At 46.0% G+C, this 27,385-nt stretch overlaps 4 protein-coding genes across 7 annotated transcripts in view; 2 read left to right on the top strand and 2 right to left on the bottom strand.

Annotated features, from left to right (window-relative positions):
• Positions 1–16,066, top strand: part of raph1b (Ras association (RalGDS/AF-6) and pleckstrin homology domains 1b) — a 35,425-nt gene extending 19,359 nt beyond the window's left edge. For 2 of the 3 annotated variants that reach the window (XM_041032189.1, XM_041032188.1), the window contains 16 exons: positions 2,318–2,437; positions 2,793–2,898; positions 3,036–3,230; positions 3,396–3,820; positions 4,559–4,645; positions 5,280–5,354; positions 8,631–8,708; positions 10,167–10,326; positions 10,644–10,765; positions 11,085–11,150; positions 11,258–11,401; positions 12,104–12,214; positions 12,348–12,446; positions 12,571–12,691; positions 12,798–12,934; positions 13,039–14,452. In XM_041032189.1, the coding sequence (XP_040888123.1) occupies positions 2,318–2,437; positions 2,793–2,898; positions 3,036–3,230; positions 3,396–3,820; positions 4,559–4,645; positions 5,280–5,354; positions 8,631–8,708; positions 10,167–10,326; positions 10,644–10,765; positions 11,085–11,150; positions 11,258–11,401; positions 12,104–12,214; positions 12,348–12,446; positions 12,571–12,691; positions 12,798–12,934; positions 13,039–14,319 (3,327 nt within the window). In that variant the 3' untranslated portion in view covers positions 14,320–14,452. Of the gene's footprint in view, positions 1–2,317; positions 2,438–2,792; positions 2,899–3,035; positions 3,231–3,395; positions 3,821–4,558; positions 4,646–5,279; positions 5,355–8,630; positions 8,709–10,166; positions 10,327–10,643; positions 10,766–11,084; positions 11,151–11,257; positions 11,402–12,103; positions 12,215–12,347; positions 12,447–12,570; positions 12,692–12,797; positions 12,935–13,038 lie in introns of all 3 variants that reach the window. The other variant, XM_041032190.1, reaches the window with a different exon arrangement.
• A 1,788-nt stretch (positions 16,067–17,854) lies between these two features.
• spp2 (secreted phosphoprotein 2) lies at positions 17,855–19,562 on the bottom strand. Of its 2 annotated transcripts, none has more exons than XM_041032192.1 (6): positions 19,403–19,562; positions 19,197–19,324; positions 18,933–19,055; positions 18,460–18,567; positions 18,187–18,235; positions 17,855–18,046 (listed from the first exon to the last, which is right to left on the bottom strand). In XM_041032192.1, the coding sequence occupies exons 1-6, from the start codon at positions 19,452–19,454 to the stop codon at positions 17,928–17,930; spliced, it is 579 nt and encodes a 192-aa protein (XP_040888126.1). In that variant the 5' UTR covers positions 19,455–19,562; the 3' UTR covers positions 17,855–17,927. The 2 variants fall into 2 exon arrangements, with proteins under 2 accessions (XP_040888126.1, XP_040888127.1); XM_041032193.1 differs by having other exon boundaries at positions 17,956–18,097.
• A 903-nt stretch (positions 19,563–20,465) lies between these two features.
• alg11 (ALG11 alpha-1,2-mannosyltransferase) lies at positions 20,466–23,154 on the bottom strand. Its single transcript, XM_041032191.1, has 5 exons — positions 23,066–23,154; positions 22,300–22,521; positions 21,825–22,196; positions 21,139–21,704; positions 20,466–21,037 (listed from the first exon to the last, which is right to left on the bottom strand). Exons 1-5 carry the CDS (start codon positions 23,110–23,112, stop codon positions 20,754–20,756), a joined length of 1,491 nt encoding a protein of 496 aa, XP_040888125.1. The 5' UTR covers positions 23,113–23,154; the 3' UTR covers positions 20,466–20,753.
• Positions 23,155–23,444: 290 nt separating this feature from the next.
• cpb2 (carboxypeptidase B2 (plasma)) lies at positions 23,445–26,843 on the top strand. Its single transcript, XM_041032627.1, has 11 exons — positions 23,445–23,562; positions 23,808–23,883; positions 23,974–24,098; positions 24,215–24,323; positions 24,423–24,524; positions 24,716–24,820; positions 24,919–25,029; positions 25,123–25,213; positions 25,619–25,821; positions 26,146–26,230; positions 26,308–26,843. Exons 1-11 carry the CDS (start codon positions 23,498–23,500, stop codon positions 26,520–26,522), a joined length of 1,287 nt encoding a protein of 428 aa, XP_040888561.1. The 5' UTR covers positions 23,445–23,497; the 3' UTR covers positions 26,523–26,843.
• Positions 26,844–27,385: the final 542 nt, after the last annotated feature.

The following is a 27,385-nucleotide window of genomic DNA, read 5'->3' as shown; positions in this document are numbered from 1 at the left end:
ATAATTTCACACACACACACTTGGTTAAATTGTTTTTGTTTACATACATAGACTCTATCTTTCTCAAGAGGATGACAAGTCTGTGTGCCTCATGTGTTTGATATGCGTACCAAAGCAGGAAACTATCCATCATCAACACTGTAACACACACACACACACACAGTCATGGCAGCCACAAAGGCTGGGATGGGAGGCTGGGGGAGTATATTTGTACATGCAGCACATACAGTGACTTTAAGGAGCAGAGCATGTGTGCTGGCTGGAATGTGGCCAACTCTGATCTGAAACAAGTGCCCCTCAACTGCTGTGTGTGTGTGTGTGTGTGTGTGTGTGTGTGTGTGTGTGTGTGTGTGTGTGTGTGTGTGTGTGTGTGTGTGTGTGTGTGTGTGTGTGTGTTTGTGTGTGTGTGTGTGTGTTTGTCTTCACCTGACGGATTTTCAGCAGTGTTGCTATCATATTCCTGTTTGCTTTGCCAAACGCCCGCCTGTTTTATTGCCTTTCACCTACTGCCTGTTTTATTACCTGCTTTTATCACCTTCTAACAACAAAGCATGACTTTCAAATTGCTTCTCAAGTATTCAGACTAACCATAAAGGCTTAGACACACAAAAACACACACATATACACGCAGTGAGCCACCTATACTCAATTCGGTAGATCAAAAGAACAGGGGTCGTCAGAGGGGTTAATCCTGGTTTGGTACAGTCCCCACTAGTGACTGACACCACACAGTGTGAATAGCAGGAGGGAATGACACCCCCTGAAAACATCAATGGGATTACCCAGGAATATTCCATCTGACTGAGCTGTACTGGGGGTCACTGGACTGTACCAAGACAGGGGGTCTCTTTAGGGGGAAGAGTACATTGTGAAATTGTTTATTACCTATCCCTTGTTAACGTTACTTTGATGTAATGCTTTCTCTCTGTGTATGTGAGGCTGGAAGGGTGCAGCAAGCAAGTTAGTGTGTGCACTCTGCACTTCCTGTGGCAGCTGACCAGGTGTGACTCCTCCCACGCTTAACCATGCTTTCGCTCTGTTTTACACACATATCGGCAGATTAGATGGTATTCCTCCTCCAGGCACATTAGCGTGTGTGGGTGTTTATTCGTTCTCCAGGCTGGGTAATATCAGATTGTCTAAACAGGATGACTGCCCAGCTGACCTAGAAATGATATGAAGAAACAGGGAGGGACGTCGTCCTCTTTCTACATGGTGTGGAATGGGGCCATTTCTGTTCTTAGTGCAGCCCCATGAATCTAATCTGTTAAATCATGTATCCTCGAGTTTCTAGTTTTCATTCAGTGTCTTGTGTAATGTAACGTGTCCTTGTATACACCGAAAACAGTGTGGTAGTTTGCTTTTGTCACTGGTATTTAGGTCACTACCTGAATACTGGCCACAGAATCATATCTGCAGTATGTTGTCATGTGTGTGAATGTGTCAAAGGTTGGTTTTAAGATGAGGGTTTTTTTTAATGAAAGCAGCTAATGTTTTACCAAAGATCCTCTGAATATCTGATATCTTTTAATTCATATGAAATATATCCACATGGATGAGGTTCTTCCACCTCTGTGAGATGTCACAGTTAAGATGCTTTTCACCTGTTCTGTTGCATGACTAGGTACGAGCTGCTGGAATCCAGTCAACCAGGCATCCCACTGCATGTTGCAGCTACACTACTTTTCTTTGTGTCCAGTAGAGGGAGCTCTGGCATCACCTTTGACAGCATGTAGCTGGGGCTCTGACAACCTGCTCCCTACACCCTCCTCCACTCACACTGGCCCAGACCTCCATTAATACCACCTGTTAGTGTTGTTCAGGGTGGTTTGATTGATTTGTTTTGTGTTTGGTATAGTGATTCACTGCAGGTTTAAACGTCCCAAACAAGCACTCGGTGCATCGGTTCAGGTGATACTGGTTGATGTTTGCCGCCGTCTTCCTTCTCCCAGCATCCCTCTCTTCTGGATGCTCAGCCGCAAGTAGAGATGTTGGGTGTGTCAGTGGTGAACAGCACACTAGACACTACAGGGCATTTCACCGATTACTCTGCACAGGGTGCCCGCTAGGAGTCCATGATCGGTTGTCATGGTAACAGGCAGTGAGGTTGGCATGAGCTGAAGGGTTTTTTTGGTTTGTTTTTTTTTTTCCTTCCTCCTTTAGATCACTCCTGCAATTGTGTGTCAATTTGTGTTTGTGCGTGGATTCATCTGACAATTATTTGCTTTCCTCTTTGCATCTTCATTTGTGTGTGCATGTGTGTGTGTGTGTGTGTGTGTGTGTGTGTGTGTGTGTGTGTGTGTGTGTGTGTGTGTAGATGGAGCAGGTATCCGATGATGAGTTGGACCATGGGGCAGAGGAGGACAGCGATAAGGAGGACCAGGACCTGGACAAGATGTTTGGAGCTTGGCTGGGAGAGCTGGACAAGCTCACACAGGTTAATACACACACACACACACACACAGTAATGGTGGTTGGTTACACAGATACAGACTCACACAGGTAGAAGAGCATGGAGAAAGGAAGGGGCTGTATCCATAGCAACCTTAACACTGCTAATCCTGTCTCCCTATACGGTATCCTAGCAACTCCCCTCCCACCACCACTTTGTATTGTGTATTTGTGCAGGTCTGTGTCTATGTGTGTGTGTGTGTGTGTGTGTGTGAGACTAAGGAGTGTAGCTGGCAGACATGGTTGCTTAGATCCTTTGACTGTAACGTCAGAATGCGTGTGGTTTTTGCATATGTGCACCTCAGCTGTTTCTTGTGTGTGTGTGTGTGTGTGCTGTGCAGAGTCTGGATGATGGCAGGCCACAGAAGACACTGCAGAAGCCTCCTCTCAGACAAGAGACCAACATGGCCAACTTCTCCTACCGCTTCTCAATGTACAACATAAACGGTGAGGCTTCGCTCACAGTATGAATATAATGGCACTGATCAGAAAAAGGTCAGACAAATGGATTCACGGCACCCCTCCCCCCTCTGCCCGACCCTGCTCTCTGATCTTTTTGTGTCCTTCATCTTTGTTCTCTGCAGAGGCATTGAACCAGGGAGACACAGTGGACCTGGATGCGCTGATGGCCGACCTGTGCTCAATTGAACAGGAGCTAAATACCATTTCCAGACCAAACTCCACATCTCGTGGCCAGAGCAAAGGCCAGCAGAGGGCCCCCGGAGGGCGCAGTGCCAGTACCAAGCACACAGGCACCAGTGGAGGGGGAAGCAGCGGAGGTAGTTTCACTGAATAATGTGCATTTACAATGAAGTATTTCAGCATTAATAAAATGAATCACTGCAGCAATCCCTGATCAGTAATATAAAATCATTGTAAATATGGCTGTCTGCCATACTTAGCATTTCCTCCTTCGTCTGAGCTCTGTTGAAACTCCCCAACAGGAAGCACCAGTAGCAGCACCCGGGCATCGCCGGCCAACACGGTACGAGGCGGCAGCGTCAACGCCCGCCCCGCGGCCTCCAACATCTCCCTGGACGACATCACCTCTCAGCTGGAGAAGGCCTCTCTCAGCATGGATGAAGCGGCCCGTCAGACGTCTTCCTCCTCTTCGTCCTCCTCCTCATTCTCCTCCACTACGCTCCGGCGGCCTTCGTCGGGGTCGTCTGGCGGCGGGCAACACCGCAGGACGGGCTCAGTGGGCGCTGTCAGCGAGCAGGAAGCCCCGTCCCAGCGGTCCAGTGTAAATTCAGCATGTGCCTCAGCGTCCAGCATGGACTCCCTGGACATTGATAAAGTGATGACGGGAGGAGAGGTGGAGGGCCAGAGCAGCCCGAGCACACAAGGACAAAACCAGACCAGCACTGAGGTACGACCTACACTGAAGTACACACTCACACTGAAAAACACACAGCAAGGATATCCAAGAGATAGAAACAGTATTATCAGCTGATGAGACAGTGTGTGTGTGGGCGCCGCAGTGGGAAAGTTGTGTACGTTTCTATGTACATTGGTAAGTGAAATGTGTGTTAATAAAGTTTGGGGTCAGTTCAGTTTCTGCTCAGTGACTGAAGGCATGAAGGACCTGCAGTGACAGCAACGCAACGTTATTTGGATTTCTAAGAAAATCCAGATTCTGAATTTGCTGAGCTGACCTCAATCCAGCTCCTACCCCGCATGTTTAACCACACAGCATGATGTTTGGAAGAAGCTGCATGCCTGAGGCATCCTGAGCGTCAATCCACAATACGGCCCGCGTATTGTGGATTGGATGGTGCATTGTAATCAGCTATTAGTGTGACTCGGATTACAATGGTAACATCTAGCCTTTCTGAATTTCTTCACTCACAGAGCATCTTGGCTCTCTAACAAAAGCAAACTATACACTGTGCTTAAACTGATATGTATGTTTATGTGACTAAAAGCCAGAGAAGGAGGAGGAGAGAAATGTAAAACCATGACAGTCAGATTTCAGTTTACATGATAACACGATGTCCATAGCATGTCCCCTGCCCCCCCTGCATGTGTTTATATTTTCTGTGTTTGCATCCTTTCCTCTATCTGTGGTGTACACACACACCTTGCCTGCACCTCCTGATTTTCCCAGCATGTCACACTGCGACGGGCCAATGGTAAGCCAGCCAGGCGGCAGCTTGACTTCACCTCACAGGAGGGTGAAGTGGATCGGGCCACTGTAAGTGCATGTGTGCGAGCTGGCATGTGTGCATGCATGCGTATATAGATGGGGCTGCACCATTAATGATTCAGACTTTAATCAAACGTTGAAATTTTTATTCTGAAGCATTTCTCTTCACTTTGTTCGCCTGTTTGTTAGCGATGATGCAAGAGACCAGCAGGATTTTTACGATATTAATTCAGTATTAATTGGCTGGATAACAGCATTCACAGTGTGCAGCCTTTGTTTTGTGTGTAATGCATGCACATGTAACCATGAGCATGAAGGCGTGTGTGGTGTGAAAGAAAGATTGTGTGTATGGTTGTGAAAGTAGTTGTAGGTTTTTGCAGGCAGCCAGAATGCACAGTGTGCTGAGTATTCACACACTTCGATCTGCTGCAGTGTTTGTGTTTATCTACACTTCTTCTCACAATCGTTGCTTCTTTACCCACAGCTGCAGCTAATGACAACCACAACTGCTGAGCGCTCCATTTATGGAACCTTCTCTCGCTTCCACGCTTCTTTATACGAAAAAAAAAAAAATCAAAACACTGCGATTAATAAGCCACCAAGAATCATCTGGCACTGACTTCTCTATATTTTGTCTGTTTCTCTGCTCTCCTTTTTATCTCCTCTCCTCTCTTCACCCAAGCACTCCTATCTGGACCGAGAAACCTCACTCATTCTGAAAAGCATAGCTGGAAAGCCTTCTCACCTCCTGACCAAGGTGACTTCCTCACACACTCGCTTCTTAGTTTTTTTGTTTTTTCTCTGCTCATGTGTTTACACTTCTCCTCTTTTCTGCTTTGCATGTCTTTCAGTGGGAAAAAAATCCATCTTGATAACACTGTTGAAAAGCAGCAGCTTGCAATAAGACAAATTAATTTATTTACTAAGTTTTCAAAGGTAATTTTTCAGCTGATGAGGGGGCGTTGGCCTTTTTCCACTACACAAGGCAAGTTGAAAGAAATTTGGCAAACAAAAGAAAAAAACAAGACCAAATCACAGGTACTGAAAATCAGCTTTTTATATATCTAACAGCACAAGAACATCAGAATGGATTTTTCCTCCTCATCATTCACCATGCTCATAGACTGAGTACGGTCTTCAACATTTATCTTTCACTGGCATGTAGGTGTTTGACTACAGGTCCCTATTTTCTGTTTTCATCTTTTCTCTCTTTCTGTCTTCAGCTGTCTTTTTGATTTGCATTCGTATCATTATTAAATACGGGAATGTGATTTGATTAGAGCTGCAACGAGTAGTTAATTAATCGATAAGTCAACTGGTAATTAATTGGCAGCAGTTTTGATAATTAATGAACCGTTTGCTATTCCATGCATTAAAAGTGAACGTACACAGATACTAGACGCTGAAATGCACAAAGATCAAATGGATCTGTGCCTGGAAACAGTTTTTATTCTGAATCTTTCACATCTACTTATCCATCATGTGTCAGTCCACCTAAGTTTTCAACAGCTGTCAGGCTTCCCAGCAAGTGTATTGGTTGCAGCCTTTGGCTCCCATTCTAAGCTTATGCTGATCAGATGTGTGCAGATTTGTGGTTTAAAGTTGGCCGCTGGCGATCGTGATCTATCCTGCCAGCGCTACACGACACGTAGCTAAGCACACAGCGAGGGATTCCGACAGAGGTAGATCTTGATTTAATACTCCCAGATCTTTGATCCAAACCACAAATGATCCAAATCTTAGAAAGTGCAGCGGTTCTTCTGTGGGCCTGGAAAACTCCAGCGAAACCATTTCAGTTATCTCATTTTATATGAACATAAATATCCACACAGTTCATCTGCCTTTTTCCTTTGTATTACAAAACAATGAAATTCATTCAGAGTTTCAAGGCTGCTGGTTTCTGGCATCTAAACTCTCAGTCTGTCCATGTATGCAGAAAGCATTTAAATAGTTTTTAAAAGAGGGAGATGTGTAGATAGCCTGCAGCGTACAGGCTGCGAGGGAGTTTGTGTGTTAGTGTTAGACTTCCCACCGGAGAATGGGAGAGGGCGAGCTGCGATCGCTTCAACTCACAAATTCTCTCCCTCTCCTCGCTCGCAAGTCAGAATACTGAATGAGCGCGGGATGTTTGGGAACAAGCGAGGAGGTAGAGAGTGGGAAGACATCAAAGGGAAACGGTGCCAAGATTTTTTTTTTCTTTCTGGCTCGGCAAAAGAGCCTTTTAAAATTGGCTCTGGTATGGCTGAGTGTGAAAGTGGAAGGGAAGACGGCTGTGGAATAGGAATCCGACTAATGTCTAATAATAAAAAGGCAGGGTGTAGGTGTCATGTGGAGAGAGAATAATGGAGGGGAGGGCGAGATGTGGGGCGGTTACACTGACATTTCTGGGGCTAAACCTACAGTGTGACTCAGATTGACTCTGGACTGTAATCTGCACCCCCCCGTGACCTCTGTTTCTCTTACTAACACACACACACTTGGCAGACTAAAAGCCTGCCACTGTGTGTTGGCCAAACAGTGCTGGCTCAAATGCATTAATGTGTATATGCTCTGGAGCTGCTCATGTGGAAAAGGTAGTCTGGGTCAAGGAGGAGGGGGCAGGGGTTTCCTGAGATAAGAGGCTTGGGGAGCCGTGGTGAATACCCCTCACCCCCTCTCTTGTAACGCACATGCCTGCGTATATACACACACACACAGCTTCAAATATTCAGCACCTCAGCTTCTCTTTCACCCGAATTCCACTCTCCGTCCTTGTCGCTGTAGTTTAGCTCCAGGGACAGTGTCAGTCACGGTCCCCCACCCCCCCGCCACCACCCTTGTCCTGACTGGCTAAAGGGGAGAGGGTCTTGCAAACGGGGCTCGCTGGTTGGCTGACCCGTCATTCTACTATTTTTGTGGGGATTATGTTCCATCGATTGGACACGCTCTCAAACCTCTGCATCTGTTCTAGAGAGAGAGGAAGAGTGTGATGGAGAGGGGGAGACAGAGAGAGGGGAGAAAGCAGGAAGAGGGGGTGGGAGGGGCATCGTCCTCCCTACTGTCTCACTTGGGCTTTTAGTCAAGTTGTGCTCATCTCTGGTGCACATGTCTGCGTGTCAGTGAACCCGCGCTGTCACAAGGTCTCTGCTCAGCACAGTCTCGGCCAACTTGACCGCTGTCGTCTGAGTGATGGAGGACATGGACGCGAGGCTGAATTTCATCTACTGACGATCATAGTGGAATAACTTTTTTTTTTTTTTTACCGTTGAGAGGTGGAAATTGGGACAAAAATAGAGTTGTTGATTTTTTTGGCTTTTTCTGTTTTTGCTTCAGTGTTGAAATGTATAAAAACTGATTAAGAACCCGTTTTCATCCTTCTACATCAGTCATGCACGCGTCTGGATATTTCCCCCCCTTTTTAATATGATGTTTGTAGGAGATGGTTGTATCTTTGAGTGGAGGGCGTAGAAGCTGAAGCTGAACTGATCCTACACTCATCCGCAGCCTCTCGCCCTTTGGGGATCTTCTACCATTGTCTCCCTTCTGCTGTATAGCGAGATCAAAGGAAACCACTGCAGCTCCATATGAATCCAACATGGAACCATAGACAGCAAGTGGAGCGCCATATTTGAGGGGACGCTGGACCAATGTCACAATAGCAGCGATTTAGCATCAGTGTTTATTTGTGTCTGATCGCATATTCACACATAAGTGATAAAACACACCCACTCACACACGTGGAAGCACACACAACCTGCAGAATGGAGGTGATGGCATCTTGTTGGAGGGGGCAGGTAAGAAACCCAAAGGAAAATTAGGATTCGTTTTGCACAAGACGCCATGCGCCACCAGTGCACAAGGCTTGTGCGCTTAAATGGTTTAGAAGGATGCTTACTATTTAATGAAGTCGTGTGTGCAGGATGTTTTATTCCTGCCAGGGGCATGATGAAAGATATGGGCGAAGAGGGTGAGGCAAGGCTATGAAATCAAAGACCGTTTTTGGTTTTTGCACGAGTGACAGCTGTATTAACTGTGTTCCTGTGTGTCCATCTAGGAGGAGCAAGCTGCCAAATTAAAGGCAGAGAAGATCCGAGTCGCCCTGGAAAAAATCAAGGAGGCGCAGGTCAAGAAGGTAGAACCCCCTCTTTCCTTTGTGCACACAATCTCACTGACTTGCTCAGTTTCCCGTTTAAAAAGCCATTCTGCCTCATATAGCAATTGCTGTCTTGTCATATTCACTGTGCGCTGCATTTCTTTGTGAACTTCATTCACAGCGAGGCGGCGAAGCGCAGAGAAAATAGGTCATTGCAGTGTTTGATTATATGTGTGTGTGTATTTGCTGGGGAGGGAGCGAGAAATCAGAAAGAGGCTTCAGAAAAAGATGCAGTGTGCGTTGCAAAACAATGCAGACACGTCCACAACGCACAAGACGTCTTATTTACCCCATCCAACCAAACAAGTGCTGGTTTTTCGGTGAACAACTGGGGCGCCTCGCTCCATTGAAGCCACGGTGTGTATATGTCTCCATTAGGAAGTCAGTATGGGACTCCACAGGCAGTCCATTTGTACCAGTATCTCCACCAGTGAATGAACTGTCTCTGTGAATGAGAGCAATGGTGTCCTTTTTTTTTTTTTTAACATGTAATGAATAGTTGAGGCCCAATAGTGTTTCAACAAACAGAGCTGGTACAGAGTATAAAGAGTGCTGGTACAGCTGGCACATTAAAAGAAAAACCTCTGTGCTGTGATGTGCTAAATTATTAGTGCTGTGGTTGTCAGCATTTCATACAGCCGGCTGTGCCTCTTAACCAGTTAACTATGTTTTTGATTCATGACGTTGAAGCAGTTTTATTGCAGTCCGACAGAGGATTCAGAACTTTGTGTCGCTGAAGCAGTGGAATATCTGGTTCAGTTTTACTCTTCTTTGTTGTTGTTGGGCTTTTTTTCCTTTCTTTTTTTATTTTTTTTGTGTTTCTTTTTCTTTCCTGTGAGAAATGTAGGTCAGACTCCCCGTGTCTGTGTCTCACAGCTCTCCCACTTTTCTTATTCGTCCGTGTTTCTGTTCAATCAACTGTGCCCACATACTGATTGGATATCTCAGTCCCAGTGGGTGGGGTCATACAGGGGGGTCTTTATTTGGTTTCACACCAGGTCAGGTCTTATGTTGGTTGTGATCATGTGAGGCTGGATTTGTCAGGTGTGTGTTTGTCACGTTCAGCTCAGTTTAATCTTGCATGTTATGGAAGACTTTTGTTTCCCCGTGGATGGAAAACTTTGGCTAGATTATCAGATTTTAGTGTTTAGTAGCTGTATATGCGACATCGAGACTCCAGTGACCCATAAATAGTTTTAGTAGACTATTTGGAACAAGCCATACAAGCACGTGATCAGATTTTTTTCTTAAATTGAGGTGTTCTGTTACAGGAAAAGGGTTATGACATTGTGCGGTAAAATATATTCACATAAAATCAATGCAAATTGTGCACGAGAGGCCATCAAAGAATTTTATGAACCTTTGGGTTTATCCCTCGTTTTACCATAAAGTCGGTTTACCAACATCCTCCTTTCTGCTCCTTTTCCTCTTCCCCAGCTGGTGATCAGGGTCCACATGTCAGATGAGAGCTCCAAGACCATGATGGTGGATGAGCGGCAGACGGTCCGGCAGGTGCTGGACAGCCTGCTGGATAAATCCCACTGTGGCTACAGCCCTGACTGGTCTCTAGTGGAAACCATCACGGAGCTACAGATGGGTAAGGGAGGAGCTGCAGATAGTTTCCTCCACGCCTGAGTCAACTAAACATTGTTTAAGGTTTTGGGTTGTTTTTGGTGTAAACAATGTAAGTGACAAACATTATAATTATGTGTGGGCTAAGAGTCGCTGTTTGTGACTTCAGGCTAATTGTCAGGCTTACAGTTAAAGGTTTTGCCCCACCCAAAAAAAAAAAAAAAACGAAATCCCCAGCAGGAGGAAATTAAGTGCACAATTTCAGGTCAGCAAAAAAACTGCATATCTTGCAACTTATCTTCACGCCACTCCTCCTCTCCTCTCGCTCTCTCTTTCTCTTAGAACGTAATTTTGAGGATCATGAGAACTTGGTGGAGAATCTGTTAAACTGGACCCGGGACAGCCACAACAAGCTCATGTTTATTGAGCGCATCGAGAAATATGCTCTTTTCAAGAACCCTCAGGTGAATACAGTCCATTATTCCTCCACAGACACACACACAGATCATCTTCTCGATAGCCTCCGTAGCAGCCCTGCACTCAGCGTGTAAATGCTGGAAGCATATGCTGTACACACAAACACATTGTTTATGCATGCTGAGTGACTGCACAGCCCACAGAGCCGGAGACGGAACAAGGGAGTGTGTTTGTGTAGGAGAGTGGGAAGTAGGTCAAAGCTCTAAAGCGAGTATAGGTGAATCATTTATTTAACATAAGACGAGGTGAGCTGCCGACACCCCCCCGTCCTCTATTCGCTTCACTCATCTTCTCAATCTTTTCCAGAACTATTTGTTGGGGCGGCAGGAGACATTAGAAATGGCTGACAGGAATAAAGAGGCTCTCTTGGAGGTGAGATTATTTTCAGGGAGAACTACGGGCTTTTCTGTATGAATTCAGCTGAACAGGAGGATTATTCACAAGATAAACTTAACCTTCTGTTTCTGTGCATCCTTCAGGAGTGTTTCTGTGGCGGCTCTGTGTCTGTGCCGGAGATCGAGGGTGTCCTGTGGCTGAAGGAGGATGGGAAGAAGTCGTGGAAGAAGCGTTACTTCCTCCTCAGGGCCTCGGGGATCTACTACGTGCCAAAGGGCAAAGCCAAGGTCAGTGAGACTGGAGATGGTGCACTGTAGGCACTCAGTCACACTAATCAGTGAAAATGAAGATAGAGAATAGTGTGGGTTGGGGTTATGAGAACCAGATTCACACAGTCTTCTCTGTGGTATTTCCTGTTTTAGACCTGATCACTTTGAACACAACTGAAACCAAACATCCTTTCTGGTTTTTTAAACTGCAAAGATTTGCTGTACACGTGCTCTGTTTTTAGCATTTCCATCCCCCATAGTCATCTTCAGACTATAACAGTTTTTCCACGGCTGTCATTGACACCACATCAGCTCTCAGCAGCTGCATTACTTGGGGCCAGTAGTTTATCTTATTGTTGCCTGATTTAAATCCTGGAATGTGTGTAAGCTAAAACTAAAATACATTACAGTTCCAGCTCAGGCAATGAATAAAGCACTGTGCTTTTAATTTAAGTCTGTGTAATCACCCATTACACGAACAAGTACACACAAGAATTGGACTACAGTGGGACATGGATGCTGTTAGTGTAGTTATTCAAGGCCAATTTAGAGCAACTACTAATAAGTAATCTCGTCTTTTTCCTGACGTGTCTTCATACATCTGCTGAGTCCAAACTGTCTCCAAACTGGCTAAATAAAGACAACTTCAGTGATCCTTTAGTGATCAGCCATGTGTCAATAACATGCTCTTGTCTCCTGTGTGTCTCTCTCTGTCTGCAGGCATCCAGAGACCTTGTGTGCTTCCTGCAGCTGGACCATGTTAACGTGTATTACGGCCAGGACTACCGCAGCAAATACAAGGCTCCTACTGACTACTGCCTGGCCCTGAAGGTGACGCCCTGTTCTGTAGATGGTGTAGATAGCACATGGAATCTTTTCATTATGAAGATGAAGATTTTATTATTTTCCACTGGACTTTTAAGGCATTTTGGATTTTAAAATACATATTTATTTCTTTTCGAAGCATCCACAAATCCAGAAGAAGTCACAGTACATCAAGTATCTGTGCTGTGATGACGTCAGGACCCTGCACCAATGGGTGAATGGAATTCGAATCGCCAAGGTAGATCTAAACCTGAGCTCCTGCTTTGATGAAAAAAGACGGTCCTCTAACACCTCTGAGAGAAATCGTAATCAATTTCCTGTTGTTGTCTTCTTTCACCTTGTCTGTGTGTGTTTATGTGTAGTATGGAAAGCAGCTATATGTGAACTACCAGGAAGCCATGAAGAGGACAGAGGCGGCCTATGACTGGTCCTCTCTCTCTACCTCCAGCATCCGATCAGGCTCCAGCTCTGCCAGCATACCTGGTTAGTACACTGTTTAATCAGTGAGCATCCACGTAATAGACCTTGGAGGGTCTAGTTCATAATTTATGTATTTATATACTTCTTTCATTCATGTTTGTGCTTCTAGAGTCCCAGTCCAATCATTCAGGCCATTCAGACAGTGGTGTGGACACAGGCTCGTCTCACGGCCGCTCCCAGAGTGTGGTGAGCTCCATTTTCTCTGAGGCCTGGAAGAGAGGTACCCAGATCGAGGAAAACTCTAAGGTAGATCTGTCTTTCAAAGACTTTCAGAAGTTTGTTACACGGATTAAAAAAAAAAAAAAAAGTAAATCAATTTTCTGAGCTAACACACAATCTCTTTCTAGCAGATGAGGATGGAGGCATCCAGAGGGGCCACCCTGCCGCATGCGTCCCACAGCCACCGGCACCACAGCCAGCATTCAGTCGACCATCCAGCCCTGACACCCCCTCCCCAACCTCAGCCCCAACCTCCGCCCCAGCTCCAACAACAGCACCCACCACAGCCTCAGCACCCGCCACAGCCTCAGCAGCCATCAGCACACCCATCATCACACCCCCAGACGCCGACCCAGCCGCAACACCAGCATCTGCCTCCCCAGCCTCAGTCTCCTCAGTCTCCACAGCAGCAGCAACAGCCGCAGACCATCAGCAGCTACAACCACATGGCCCCACAGCAGCAGCAGCCAGCTCCTCCACCCCCACCTCCTCCTCCTCCTCCGCCTCCTCCACCCCCAGTTCAAATGGTGTCACACCACTCGCCGGCTCCCACCATGTACAAGTATAGCACCATCACCAGGCTGCAGAACCAGAAGGCCTCTCAGGCTGCCAGCCGCCACAAGCTGCCTGCCCACCTCCACGCAACAGCTCAGCAAGTTCTGCCCCCAGCTGCCACATCAGCTGCAGCTCAGGCGTCCATCAAACCCAATGTCAATCACATTGCGGCAAGGACTAATGTCCCGCCTCCCCCTCCACCTCCTCCCCCACCTCCGCCATCCATGCCAATCCCTGGGTCAGCCATGGCTGTGTTGAAGCTGGGCCCTCCCAGCCCAGCCACCCCACCTGCCTTCATCCCTCCGCCCCCAGTACCTCCACCTGCTCCTCAGGCCAATGGAGTAGCATTTCCTCCCCCTCCTCCTCCCCCTCCACCCCCACCTGCACCAGCTCCCATGAGCCATCCTGTTTACCCCAACGGGCTGAAGCAGGCACTGAAGGAAAGGTTTCCCAGCCCGCCACGGGACCTCCTGTCTCCAAACGCAGACCTCGAGGACTCGCCACCCGCCTGCCCCTGCTCCACCACCCCCACCTCCTCCACCTCCACCCCCGCCACCACCACCTCCTCCTCCCCAGCAGTTCCCAGTGCCAGCCCAGTTTCCACCCCCTCCTGCACCACCACCAGCGCCACCCAAAACCTTCACCCCCGGCTTTGTCCCTCACACTGGTCCCAAGCCCGTGTCACCTGTCTCACCGTTTCCTCCTGCCCCACCTCCTGCTGCCTTAGGGGGCCCAACCCCACCACCACCCCCACCTCCTCCTCCACCTGCACCCCTCAAGAAGCAGTTCAGCCTCCAGGCAGGCCACACCTCCAGCCACCCCCCTCCAACTCTGCCCAAGCAGCACAGCCTGTCTAAACCACCACCCATTTCCACAGGAGCTCCTCCTACCATGTCTTTAGTAAAACAACTAGCAAGTCAGTTTCCAGGAGCTTCATCCCAAGTAGCCAATCACACAGAGAGCCCCAAAGCCCCCCTCTCCCCACCTGCAGTCAAGACCAAACCAAAATGGCAGCCTGGGGGTAGCCAGCAGATACAGTCTCCAGAGTTTCCTCCTCCTCCTCCAGATAGCAACGCTGGCTTCCCTGCCCCTCCTCCTCCTCCTCCACCACCTCCCCCAGCACCTGTCACAGGCCCGACCCCACCTCCTCCTCCCCTCCCTCCTGGAAACCTGGGCTCCCCCCTGAGGAGGTCACCCTCTGGCTCCTCCAATTTGGGAGGCAAGAAACCCCCTCCCACCCCCCAGAGGAACTCCAGCATCAAGTCCAACGCCTCAGCCTCTTATGAGGAATCCAGGAGGAACCTGCTCAGCAAGTTTGCTCCTCAGAGTAACACCCCTCCTTCCTCCCCATGTCCCACCTCCTCCTCTACTGGATCCCCTTCCAAGGACCACTCAGCTGGACCCCCTGCTCCCCCGAAACCAGGCAAGCTCAACCTAGCCAACCTGCCCATGGCTCTCCAGGCCAAAGTGAGCCAGGTGAAGCAGTCCAGTGGCGACTTCCCTTCCCCACCACCTGAGTGTGCCTACTTCCCACCTCCTCCCCCTGCCTCTGAGCTCTTCCCCCCTCCTCCACCTCCTGGTAGTGACACCCATAGCAGTGGACCTCCAAGGGTAGCCGTGGTCAATCCACAGCCCCAGGCTCCACCTCCTCCACCACCACTCTCCCTTGTCAGCAACTCGACATGGGGAAAGAGCTCACTGAAAAAGACTCCTCCACCCACACTTGTGCGACGCAGTAACACCACCCCAGAGCCTCCTCCTGTCTCGCCGCCTCCACCCACCTCCCCAAAGGGCAGCTCAGGCCAGCCCAATTTCCTTGAGGATCTCAACCGGACACTGAAGCGAAAGTCAGTTGGTCGACAGGGTTCTCTCAGCTCTGCTGGCCTGTCGGGCAAGTTGGACCCCGCGGGGACCATGGACGACATGGCGCTGCCTCCGCCGCCCCCTGAGCTGCTCCTGGACCAAGGAAAGCAAAGCAATGGAGGAAACGGTGGCTACATGTCCGGAAACATCTCAGGCTATGCAACACTACGACGAGGACCCCCACCTGCACCACCCAAACGGGGGGACGCCACCAAACTTACTGGAGAGTGCTGAATTTGGAGATGAGGACACAGTAGAGACGCGTAGTGAACTGGGAGCGAATCCCTGAGTTCCCTCTGTTCTCTTTGGGATCACAGATAACAGATGACTGTGTATATACTAAAACCCAAACCAGACCCTGGTCAATTAGTGTGCGCTAGTTATTGCATTTTTTTTTAAACATGCTTGGCATTCTGGATCAGTGGGGTTTACAACACTGGGACAATTAAGACCGGAGCAGGTAAGTTTGAGGTCACAGAAAAGTAAGAAGGTCTTGATTTTCTGCGATTGTCTAAACTCTCTGGAACATATTGTATTGCCCTGTGTGGTAAACTCCACCCTTCTGGTACGCCAAGCACATTTAAATAAACACTAATAAGAATTGTGCAAACGTTACTGGATCCAGGTCTGAGCCAAACCATGTATCCGCTTTTTTTGCCATAAGTTTGTGCCACGTACTGGAGACAAAAAAAAAAAAAAAAAGGAAACAAACATCAGGATCTTTCTGCTTTGGTACTGCATGGACCTCATTTAACAACAAGCTGTAAAACATGAAGCTGTTCTGGTGTGTGTGCATGTGTGAGAGAGAGAAACTGAGACTGAATATGCATGCATGCATTGTGTGCGTGCATGTATGTATGATTATATGGTGGCGATGTAGTTAGCCATTAGGGACGGCCTTTGTGGAGCGGTTTGCTTTTATATGAAATTATTTAATGATTGATAAATGGAAGGATTTTTTTTACAAGTCTGTCTTTTAATAACTGGTCAACAAAGTCTGGAGAGGAACAGAACAATAGGGCACAATGGAATGTATATGGAAGGCATATTTAAAACATTATGAATTACACACATGAAGACGATGATTCAGAAGTACAAAAACACTCACCGCTAAAACTTTAAAATCTGTTTCTCAAACATTTCTAGACTGTTCAATTCACTTGGCAAATGCAAATCAGAAGGAAGCCTTATTCCCAAAGTCTTGCACAGAGGTCAAAGCAGAAAGGAGATTTCTTCCAAAGGCTCAGCAGAGTCTGGACTGTGCAACTGGAGAAAAACTGTATTTTTAATTTAATGCAAACGTCTAATGGACTTCTGTAAATGGAGAGGAAGGCCTGTGGTGGTGTATCTTCGTGGACTGTGTGAGCTCCCTGTGCGTTGGCTTGATTTCGGACCTTATCCTTCAGTTTGTATCTGTACAGTTGCAGCTGCTACTCCGTTACTGTTGGTCCCCGTCGCCTTCGTACGCCACATGGTGTCACAATCCAGGAAGTAGAAAGTACAGACTGGATTCGGCCATGTGAAGTATACACAAGGTGACCCCGTTGATAAGGACACATTTGTCTGGTTAATGTACAGAGCATTAAATCATGTAGTCAATAACAGAAATCACCTGAGTGGCATTAGGCTGAATGTTGCTTTCAACTTTGTGTGTCTGTTGTATCTTGTTTCTTCATGGTGCCATTACTGCTTCAGCCCTCAGTGCACGGGGACTAAGGTTATCTCTGGATTTTTTTTTTATTTACAGCGTGGATCGTGAAGGGTTTTTATTTCTAGCAGCAATGCCTTTCTTTTAGGGTGCTAGCGCTGTCCTTCAAAGGAACTCCTTCTCAACACGTCCCTGTGTGCCAGGATGACATATCATTAATATTTCACTCCATTTAAACTGGTTTTTAATTGGCTTTAGTGTGGAAACGTGTGCTGTGGAAATGGTTTTACACAATAGAGACCAGAGGAGATCATTATATCCATGGCTGATTCCGAACAAGGCTCGTTTAACATGCTATTCTTTTGTCCTACTTGGCCACAGTTGTGAGATGTACCATTTCTTCTAACTGAGTATGATCATCCTGAACAGGATTGTTTGCTACGGTTACAGTATGTAAGTTATTGATGTGCTGATGTGAACATGTGGGGCCAAACGACATGAAGAAAAATGGTTGCAGATAGAGTAAACGTGTCCTCTTGCATATAAACTGAAAATCACAATATAAATGTTCAAATCAGACCCCAACCTGTGTCAGAGTCTGTTTGTTCAAATGATGTGAATAAGGTGTAGCTGGGAACATCTGTACGGGTCTTTTACTCACAGTGGAGGGTACAAAGGGTTAGAATGGGAACAGTATTTGGTGTTTGATTGGTGGAGCTCACACTCCCTCTAGTGGTATTATCCTGCCTTACACCTAACAATATTTTTAGCATAGAGAAACAGTATTTTGGAGCCCTTTAAACCCAATAAGTTAATTGATGGATGTTTATTGATCCCAAGGCATTAATATAAAATAACATGGAAAAAAAAACAAACCATAATATGAAAATTCTGTTTTTAATTCAAGTTTGTTTTCTGATCAGCACCTAAATGTTTCCAGAGCGAGCTGAACCTTCACACCAGGAAGTTGCTGAAAGTGTCTCCTCTGGGCTGCACTTCCCCTGCCTGGCTGTGGAGGGAACGACCTGACTGGACGGGTGGAGGAGTTGGAGGAGGAGCAGGAGGAGCCCGGTCTGTTGAAAGATATTGGTTCCCTGGTCAGTTACGTGCACTGAACATCCCACCTGTGAATTTCAGGCACCAGTTCAGCCTAAAGCTTTTCGTACAGTGCTGAGGAATGAAACATGTCAGTAACTGACTGTTCTCTACTTACGTCTGTTTGCAGGTGGATTGTTGAACTGGTGTCTCCCTCTTGAGAACATCTGTAGAATCAAAGGCAAAACGTTTCTTTTACGAGTTTATTAAGACTGAAAATCAAATATGAAAAATGGAAATAATTGATTTGGGGGAAAAAGGAGTAAAAAGGATAATGGCAGTAGTGCAATACAGTTCTCCCCCTCTCTCCTCCCCTTCTCTTCTCCACCAGGATTCCTCCTCTCTCTCCCTTCCCTCCCTCTCTAGACCACCTCTGTATCTGTGTCCTCACCTCCTCACTGGACTCTGAGCTGGAGCTGCTGTCGTGGCCACACCTGAGGGAGACAACCTGGGCTGAGGTGGTGGACATTTTCACCCGACTGGAGCAGGAGAAGGAGGGCTGAAATGAGAAGAGGGGTGGGTCTTTTTTCATGTTCTGTATAATGCAAATATGTTTTAGTTTTACGATGGTCACGTCAGTGCCTCACTGCATCACGGCAAAACAGATCTGATCAACAAACTCTGTCCCAGTACATTCATGCCAATGTAAACACTGGGCTGCATCAGTCTGTCAACATGTGTCCTACCCAGAATCCAGATACCGGGTCTCCACAGTGTCCAACATTACTGTACACCTAGCGTGAGTGAGCCCCAGGTTGGGAACCATTATTTTAGTCCATTCATTTCAGTTTTAGTAATAATATTTTACTCATGTCTTTTTGTTTTTGTTTTTTTTTTACCACAGGTGACATTAAAATGTCTCACCACAAAGAAGCCCGGTCTGAAGGCACATGTCTGCAGGTCGCTCCTGGAAGCCTTCGCACACTCTGTCTCTTTAATGCCAAACATGATCAGCAGGTCAACGGTGTTCAGGTCCATGGGAATAACCTGGCACACGTGTGATATTTGTCTTAATCCCACAAATAACACAGACCTACAACCAGTTTAAAACCATCCAGCACATCTGTAACCACCTGCAACAGATGTGGTGGTTTAAAAAAGGTTGAAGAATAGCATGGACAGACTCACCCCTGTGACAGAGGCTCGAGTCACCCGGTAAAGATGGCTGACAGCATATCTGGAGTTGACCTCTGCCAGAGCTGCTCCCAGACCTCTGTCTGCCATAGACTCCAGCTCTGAGCTGTACAGTGGGATGCCTGCAAGGTCAAAGGACATGGACGTGGAGAACAATGACTGCAGTCACTCTGTCTCCACCTGTGCAGAAAGCCACTCACCTGAGCATCTCAGAGACAGCAGCAGAGCCAAGAGAAGAGCGTACCACTTCATCTTGACTAGCACCAAACCAAAGTGCCTCAGCGCTTCATTGACCTCCCTCTAAATAGGTTCAACATTTGTCCTAACACTGTGTCCTAGCACCGCCTCTTACCCTCCATAACCCCTAAAAAAAAAAAAACTCCCTCCGTCTGTTCAGCTTCCTTCCTCTTACTTAACCTTTGCTCAGAACTATTGATCTTTGATTGTTGCTTATTTACTCTTGAACATTTAATGCTACTTAAGATTTGAAGTCAAGTTTTCAGAGAGTTTAAAAGAGCACTTAAATTCCTTTTTAACAGAAGGAAATACTTACAGAGGCGCTGTAGAGAAGATTATTTATGCACTAAATTATTTGAAATTTACAACTGCAGTGTCCAGGGTTAGCTGGATTTTTAGAGTCAGATTTTAATGCCCCTCTATTCTGTTGTTAAGACCTGTCAGCTGGTATCTCCTCTAAAAGTGAAGCCCCCTCTATCACCTCTGGAAACAAACCTCTTTAAAATTAGGAGACACTGACTGTACTGAGCCTGCTGGCTACGATTGGCCTCTGGAGCCAGCAACACTCAAAACAAATGGCCTCACATGAAGCAATAAAAATCAGGACAGATCAGTGACCTCTCTCTGTCGCAGCTCATTTCAACACCAGGCCAGTTTTAATCATTTGCTGCTGCGAGCCAAAACACATGGTGCCAAATACAAAAAGGTTCTTGGGTGTAACTTTTCATCCTCTAATCCAGATAAGAGTTTATTTACAAGCGCAGTGATAGATTAGCTTTTTAAAAAACTACACAACCACTTACTTCCATCATATCTTTATTAAATTCATCATCAATATCAAAAATACTTCACATTTTGGGCATGTAGAGATGTTAAGCTCTTGTAAACTTTTTTTAAAATTCCATTGTGTTTCTCAGAACTGTAACTGTCACCATATTAAACAGTTTGCTCCCTTGATAACCTCTCGCAAAATAACTCGAACTACAGGCTGGGTGGTTTGTATTCACCTTAAAACACATTTATCTGAAACAGGGAATGTTTTTTTTGTTTTTTTTATTCTTTACTTGTTTGTGGTCATAATATATTTTTGGGAACTGTGAGCTTTCAGTTTTTCTGGATCTAATGTATGCTCAGCATGTGTTGGCCACTTTAACAGCCCCTCTGTGTGAGCATGTGAGGGATCTCTGCATCAGTTCTGATCAGATTTCGTCAGTAGTCCAGTGTAAATGCAGCCCTAAGTGCATCAAAGGAAATGTGTCAAATATCATGTTAACTATGCACGGACAAACAGCAGGTGAAGAACGACTCCTCGCCTCATCGTTCGATTGTTCCCATCAGAGGCTCCATGGCAGCGAGGAAGCAAGCGTCAAACTCCTGATCTGAGAAGCGAGCCACTGACTGACGGGCGTTGCTCCTGAGCTGCAGCCGGCTGGCAGAAGGCAGAGCCAGAATCCTCTCTATCGCCTCCGCGTAACTGTCCTCATCGTCAGCCAGGAAGCCGGTCTGGCCCCCCTCGAAAGGTACCACGATGTCCAGCTTGGGGCCCCCAGACTTGTGGGCCAGAATGACCTTCCCTGCTGCCATGCACTCCACAACACCTAGAGGAGCAAAAAAAAAAGAAAGAAAATCATGGGTTTTAATCATCTAAAAGAAGATGGTGGTGAGAAAGTCTGAACATAAGCTCAGGAAGATAAATGACCTATTCCAAAGTGTTCGTTCCACATGGTATGAAGTCCGATGGTGGCTTCCCCCATCTCTCTCTTCAGCTCCTCAAAGGGTATGTTCAGTTTAAACTCCACTTTGTCAGCTACGCCCAGCTCCTGGCACAGCCCCCTCAACATGAGCACCCTATCCTCATCCTCCTGGTTCCTGCATCCACCAATCAGAACCAGTTTCACTGCCTCCCTGCCCCCAGCACCGGCCCTCCTCCTGTCCAACAGCTTCTTGAAAGCTCTGATCTGCAGCCGGTGGTCCTTCTCAGGCCTGAACTGCCCGATGGAGACGATCGAGTGGCACTTCTTGGCCCCATCGTCTTCCAGCGGGATGTCCAAGAAGGCGCTGACGTCGCAGGGCGGGTAGACCACACTGGTGCGGTTGGGAGCGCGCCACAGTGACAGGATATGATCGAGGGTCCAGGAGGAGTTGACCATGATGAGGTCGCTGCAGGAGCCGGCCATGCCGTACAGCAGGGCGAACAGGCAGTAGTAGACCACCTTGAAGGCACTCAGGAACAGACTGTTGGAGACGTAGTCTGGGTTGTTGAACCTAGGACAGTATTGGGTAGTATTTTGAGAAATGCTTATGACAGGAGTATATAAATTAAACTAACTGAAAATAGCACATAATAGTATTCTGACACAATTAGTAAAGACACACACTGATTACCTGGGGTTCCTCTCTCTGACTACAGACAGCATGTCAGTGCTGATGGTGGGGTAGTGAACATAGCTCCCCACGCTACAGCCTCCCAAGTACCGGAACAGGGGCAGAGTGAAGGCGTAGCCCATGGAGTCGATGTAAAGGTCTGGGACAAACTCTGTCAGCGCCTCCCATCCCAGAAAGATGGAGCCCACGCTCTGTCCCAGCAGGGTGAAGTGAGGAAACAGGCTGGGCTCCACGAGCAGCCGGTGCCTCAGGAACACGAAGTGAACCGGCCGCGGGAGCACAATGTTGAAACGCCGCCGCGCCCCGTCCAGAATCTGCTGGCCCGTCACACCCAGGTCCCCCGTGTACACCACGAAGTTGATGTCTGTGTACCTGTGCAGATTTGACACACAGGCACACCGGCTAGTCTGAGGTAGGTGGACACACAAAACTGTAACCTAAAAAAAACTCATCAGAATCAGTTTATCCGCTTTACCTGTTCTGTAGTGCCCTGATGGCACACCAGAGCACCCTCTCTCCCCCACCACCGGCATTACAGTAAGGGTGGAAGAAGGCCACCGTGGGGCGGCCATCTCTCGCCCGCCGGGCGTTCCTGTTGCTCTGTAGCCAGAAACGCACCGCCAGCACCAACAGGACCAGGACAGCGATCAGCAACACACACAGGAACACCAGGGGCAGCAGCAACTTCCACAGCAACCTGAGACAGAAACACGTTACAGCAAATTAGCAAACAAACTTTCAGAACTGATTTGGCTCCTCTGAGACTTTGCAGGAAACTGTTTCAGAGTCAGAACTAAAGCTTCTACTAAAAAATACGTTTATGGATATTAAATTATAAACATCTGTGACTCTAACATGTATTTAAAAGAGAGTAAATACAAACATCACAGCAAAAGCTTTAATGTTGAAGCTGTAGGGGTGTTACAGGGAGACTGCAGTGACACTGAATTTTGATAAATACTAATTAACATCTGTACATAATGCATGAATTAACTCATAATAAACTGAAGTATAGAGGAATATTACATGTTGTACTCCTCCGTAGTTGCCACGTTGTTACAGTCACGTTATTATAACAAATTAGAAAACGCATCCCATTGATCTATAGACTGTAACTAAGAAATATAGTGCTAAGCTAAAAAAAAAAAAAGAAACACGCTAACTCCGATGACTGTCAAAATGAATAATTAACATTTTACCCATTCGTTTAAATACTTTGTCTGAAAAGTAAAATGCCTCACCTCGTTAATTCACACAAACAGTGGACCAGCTGATCGTGACCCGACATTTTGACATGAGAGATTTAACAACACATCACCTTTCAACTTGTCACTTTCCTCCTCTGTCCCTCACATTTATCTGGCGCCACCTACCGGCGAGGAGGTTTAACTGCACCCGCACTTTTCCCAGTTTCCAATGAGACAAATTGACAAGTTTACATTTACTGAGACATTTCTAAGTTGTACAAATAGTTTAACCGAAGCAGTATACAGCAATATACTACCCTGCTCCCTGGCAGCCATGTTGGCTGATCTATGCCCTCGTTCTTCCAAAAAAAAAAAAAAAAAAGAGTAAAGTTTAACTTCTGAATAAACACCGTGTTAATCAATACTGTCTCCCTGCTCCCATGGTTTGAACAAACCTCTGACATTTCCAGTCTGGCTCCTGACATCATGAAGGCTCTTTTGATTTTGTTTATTTTAGTGAATCTGGACAAAGGATACTGCACAGAAACACGGTAAGCTGATTAACAATCAAGCAATTAACAGTATTTAACATCTGTTCGCTACCTGTACAAGCTTTGTTTTCCACAAAGAAAATGGGCTATGAAACACCTGAGCAAACAAACACCCGTATACCACGTATCTAACTCTATGGGTCAGTGAGTAGTGGTATTTGTTTGCTTATGATTGGCCCAAAGAGGTCTCCATCCTTCACGGGGAGCAATTTATTCAACAGATGTCTTGTTTTCTTTTTCCTCAGAGACCAAGTTCTATCAATCACCCCAAGAACACAGGAACAAGTGGACATCTTGAAGAATGTGTCCACCCAACATGAGGTAGGAGAAAGGCACTTTTTTAACCAGTGATTGTGTTCCTGCGATTTTATTCCCTCCTGCAAATCGCCACGCTGCATGTTTTCCTCACAGACAGTCTTATGGCAGCCGGTTTCACCTCAGTACATCAAAGAAGAGATGCAGGTCCACCTGTTTGTTCCTGCAAACAGCTCAGAGACTGTCAGGGATCTGCTACAGAGACACACCATAACACACCAGTATGTTGCTCGTCCACACACACTCTGAGAACACACACTCACCAAGGATCACATATTTCATGCCAGCTGTGCAGTCTGTTTACAGGTTTTGTTATTTGCTTCTGTGATTATCCCAGGGTTTTACTGGCCAACGCCAATGAGTTGATTGAAATGCAGATGAAAAACGATTCCACGGATCCACGAAGCAGCTTAACTTACTACGAGAGATATCACAGTCTGGAGGATGTGTGTTTTGCACCTTTACCTATCACTATTGGATTGCAGTGAAATGTACAGAATGTGTGTAAAACAGTTTATATCCAATACACGCTGTCTCTGTTGTAGATCTATCTTTGGATAAACAGGACCACACAGGAAAACCCCAGCACGGTCAAAACCATTCTCATTGGCTCCTCATCTGAAAAGAGACCCCTGTATGCTCTAAAGGTGCAGACATCCAACATCAAATAAACTGCAATGACGACAGCAAAGGAATGAGCTTTATTTGTATTTTGAGTTGAAAGGTGTTCAGAGGCTTTTTGTTTTCCAGTCAAAGTGAACACAACTAGCTGATTGTTTTTACACTAACACTTTAAATCATGTCTGATACACACCTCAGATTAACATCCCTTTCTCAGTTGTCTCTAAATAACAGACCAGATAAGAAAGCAATGTGGATTGACTGTGGGATCCATGCCAGAGAGTGGATTTCTCCTGCTTTTTGCTTATGGTTTGTACACCACGTGAGTACATTTGATTTGGAATTTGAAATGTCACAGAGGAACATTTCTTATTTTTTTATCAGATCAGTTTGTTAAAGTCATCATCCTTTCTCCCACAGGCTCTGTCACAATACAAGCAAAACCAAGACATTACTAACATAATGGACAACATGGATGTCTATGTCCTGCCGGTCATGAACCCTGATGGATACCAGTACACATGGAGAAAAGTAAGAACACATGGAACAGAAGTGATATTTTGTACATTATAAAGTGTAAGGCAGTGTATTGTCCACTTTGTTTTCGTTTGTTTGTTTCTTCAGGACAGGATGTGGAGGAAGAACCGTTCTGTCAGCAGGAGCAGCCATTGCATTGGAGTCGACCTCAACAGAAACTTTGATGCCAACTGGTGCAGTAAGCCTCCCTCTCACATGAAGTCATTTCCCAACATTAAGCATTTAAGTCAGAAATTCAAGATTCTGCAGCTTAATGAACAGTCAACTAACAATCATAACAACTATATGGATCCACAGAGACATGTAATTGATTTTACTCAGATAAACTCCCCAAATCATAGCTTTATGTATATCTTTTATTTATTTTATTAATTTTACTTTATTTCATTGTGTGCTCAGTATTTTGAAAGAGTTTCCTAATAATTCCAAACATAAAGAATCACTTGTTTACACCGGAGAAATTAATTTAAATATAGAAATATCCTGACACACCTGAACACACTGAACTCGTTTGTTGATTGGTTCATCATCTGATCGTATAAAGTATGTATAGTACGAGGTAAAGTGTTAATGTTCTTCCCAGCGGAGGGAGCCTCTCATGATCCTTGCACTGAGATTTACTGTGGCGCGTACCCCGAGTCTGAGCCAGAGTCGCATGCCGTGGCCAACTTCCTGCGCAGTCACAAGGATACGGTTCAGCTCTACCTCAGCATCCACTCCTACTCTCAGATGCTGCTCTTCCCATACTCCTGCACCTTGGATGAAGCAGAGAACCACAAAGACCTGGTGAGTGGTTTGGGCTGATCTACCACACAATCAATTTATCCATCAGTAATGAGAGTTTTGGGACAAGTGCTGGTGTTTACATGTTTCCTGGTTCTTCCTGAATTTTTCAGAAAGACTCAATTGAAGGATCTAGAAGTTCAGAGCAGTTTTATGTAAATGCTATTTGAGTAATCAGCTGCAGAGTATTTGTGGACTTTGTTCTGCATGATATCACTGAGGTACTGCAGTGTGTTATGTCAAATAAGGCAGTGGTGTCACCGGTGCATAATGAACAATTCTTTCTAAATCTTTGAGTAAGCGAGGTTTTTTTTTTTCCCCTACAAGCTTGAGATGGCAGAAGAAGCTGCCCAAAAAATCAGAAGATACTACAGAAATAACTACAAATATGGTGCTGGAGCACAGACAATATGTAAGTAGGGCTCATTTTTCAAGCTTGGGTGATTCGGTTACTCTTAAAGCACATGACTGGCATTGTCTCTCCTCCAGACCTAGCTCCAGGTGGTTCTGATGACTGGGCATACAACCTTGGCATCAAATATTCCTTCACATTTGAGCTCCAGGACCGTGGGTATTATGGCTTCCTCCTGCCGCCGTCTCACATTTCCAGGGCCTGTCGTGAAGCTCTGACTGCCACAAAGACCATTGCTCTCAGAGTTATAGAGAAAACGCAAGCTCCAACAGGCTCTCCTCAAACTGCCTAAGCTGTTACACCTGCCATTAAGGCTGAACGTTCAACATATTCTTCTAACGTGTGTTTTGGCTGTCTGTTTTGCAGAGACTCCTTTGAGTGTTTGCATACCAAACATTTGCTTATGAATGGTGCAGAAAAGTAGCTGTATTTTATTGAGCAAGAAACTTTTGTGGACAGAAAAACGTTTAAGTTAAAAAAAAAACAAAACAATAAACTGATGATTGAAGCTGCAGGTTAACTGTCAGTATTTTTCTTCTGTTTATTTTTACTTACTGCATATGTTGGGTGAGTAACTACAACATAAATAGTGTTAACAGCATAATCTTTTTTTTTTAAAACCAATGTGTAATCAATAGTACTGTCTTTCATATGAATAACCTCAACAATATCAGCATTAGTAACAGGTTTATTAAAAAGAATTGTTTTAATAAGAGTTTTCTAGTTTCTCCATAACAACCTTATCACATTTGTTATTTATTCGTCACCAATACGAGCACGACTCCTCTAACTGGACTAAAGTAGATGCAACACCAAATTTGCAAAATATCCCAATGCATGTAGTATGGCACATTGTTCCCCTCCATCCCCATTCTAACAATGGTAGCTCAAAGCTCAGGGTCAGCCACAAACCTGTGGCCCCACTGAGTGATTCACTGTCCTGCTCAGGGACCTTAAGTAGGAGAGCCTACCTGATGGCTGGATAATGTATGTTTTATGTTTTAGACTGAATCTGATATCCTCCTAATCGCCCTACAACAATTTCTCTCTGTGTAGCCAGTGGATGTTGCTTTATCTCAGCAGACTCACTTGTTGCTACACACCTGGAACTGAGCCACAAGGAGCCAAAGGATGGCCTGGACACACTGTTCCCCC

This window comes from Toxotes jaculatrix, chromosome 24 (assembly GCF_017976425.1).
Source record: "Toxotes jaculatrix isolate fToxJac2 chromosome 24, fToxJac2.pri, whole genome shotgun sequence".
Taxonomy (NCBI): domain Eukaryota; kingdom Metazoa; phylum Chordata; class Actinopteri; family Toxotidae; genus Toxotes; species Toxotes jaculatrix.
The sequence above is the reverse complement of the archived record's forward strand: the minus strand, read 5'-3'. Positions and strand labels throughout refer to the sequence as shown.

Coding starts and splice junctions, on each gene's coding strand:
- cpb2 (XM_041032627.1), top strand. CDS start 23,498: ATGAAGGCTCTTTTGATTTTGTTTATTTTAGTGAATCTGGACAAAGGA. Junction 24,099..24,214: donor AGACACACCATAACACACCA/GTATGTTGCTCG, acceptor TGATTATCCCAG/GGTTTTACTGGCCAACGCCA. Junction 24,324..24,422: donor GATATCACAGTCTGGAGGAT/GTGTGTTTTGCA, acceptor TCTCTGTTGTAG/ATCTATCTTTGGATAAACAG.
- spp2 (XM_041032192.1), bottom strand. CDS start 19,454: ATGAAGTGGTACGCTCTTCTCTTGGCTCTGCTGCTGTCTCTGAGATGC. Junction 19,056..19,196: donor CTCGAGCCTCTGTCACAGGG/GTGAGTCTGTCC, acceptor CACGTGTGCCAG/GTTATTCCCATGGACCTGAA. Junction 18,568..18,932: donor TCAGACCGGGCTTCTTTGTG/GTGAGACATTTT, acceptor TTCTCATTTCAG/CCCTCCTTCTCCTGCTCCAG.
- alg11 (XM_041032191.1), bottom strand. CDS start 23,112: ATGTCGGGTCACGATCAGCTGGTCCACTGTTTGTGTGAATTAACGAG. Junction 22,522..23,065: donor TGTTTGTGTGAATTAACGAG/GTGAGGCATTTT, acceptor TTTCTGTCTCAG/GTTGCTGTGGAAGTTGCTGC. Junction 21,038..21,138: donor GAACGAACACTTTGGAATAG/GTCATTTATCTT, acceptor TTGCTCCTCTAG/GTGTTGTGGAGTGCATGGCA.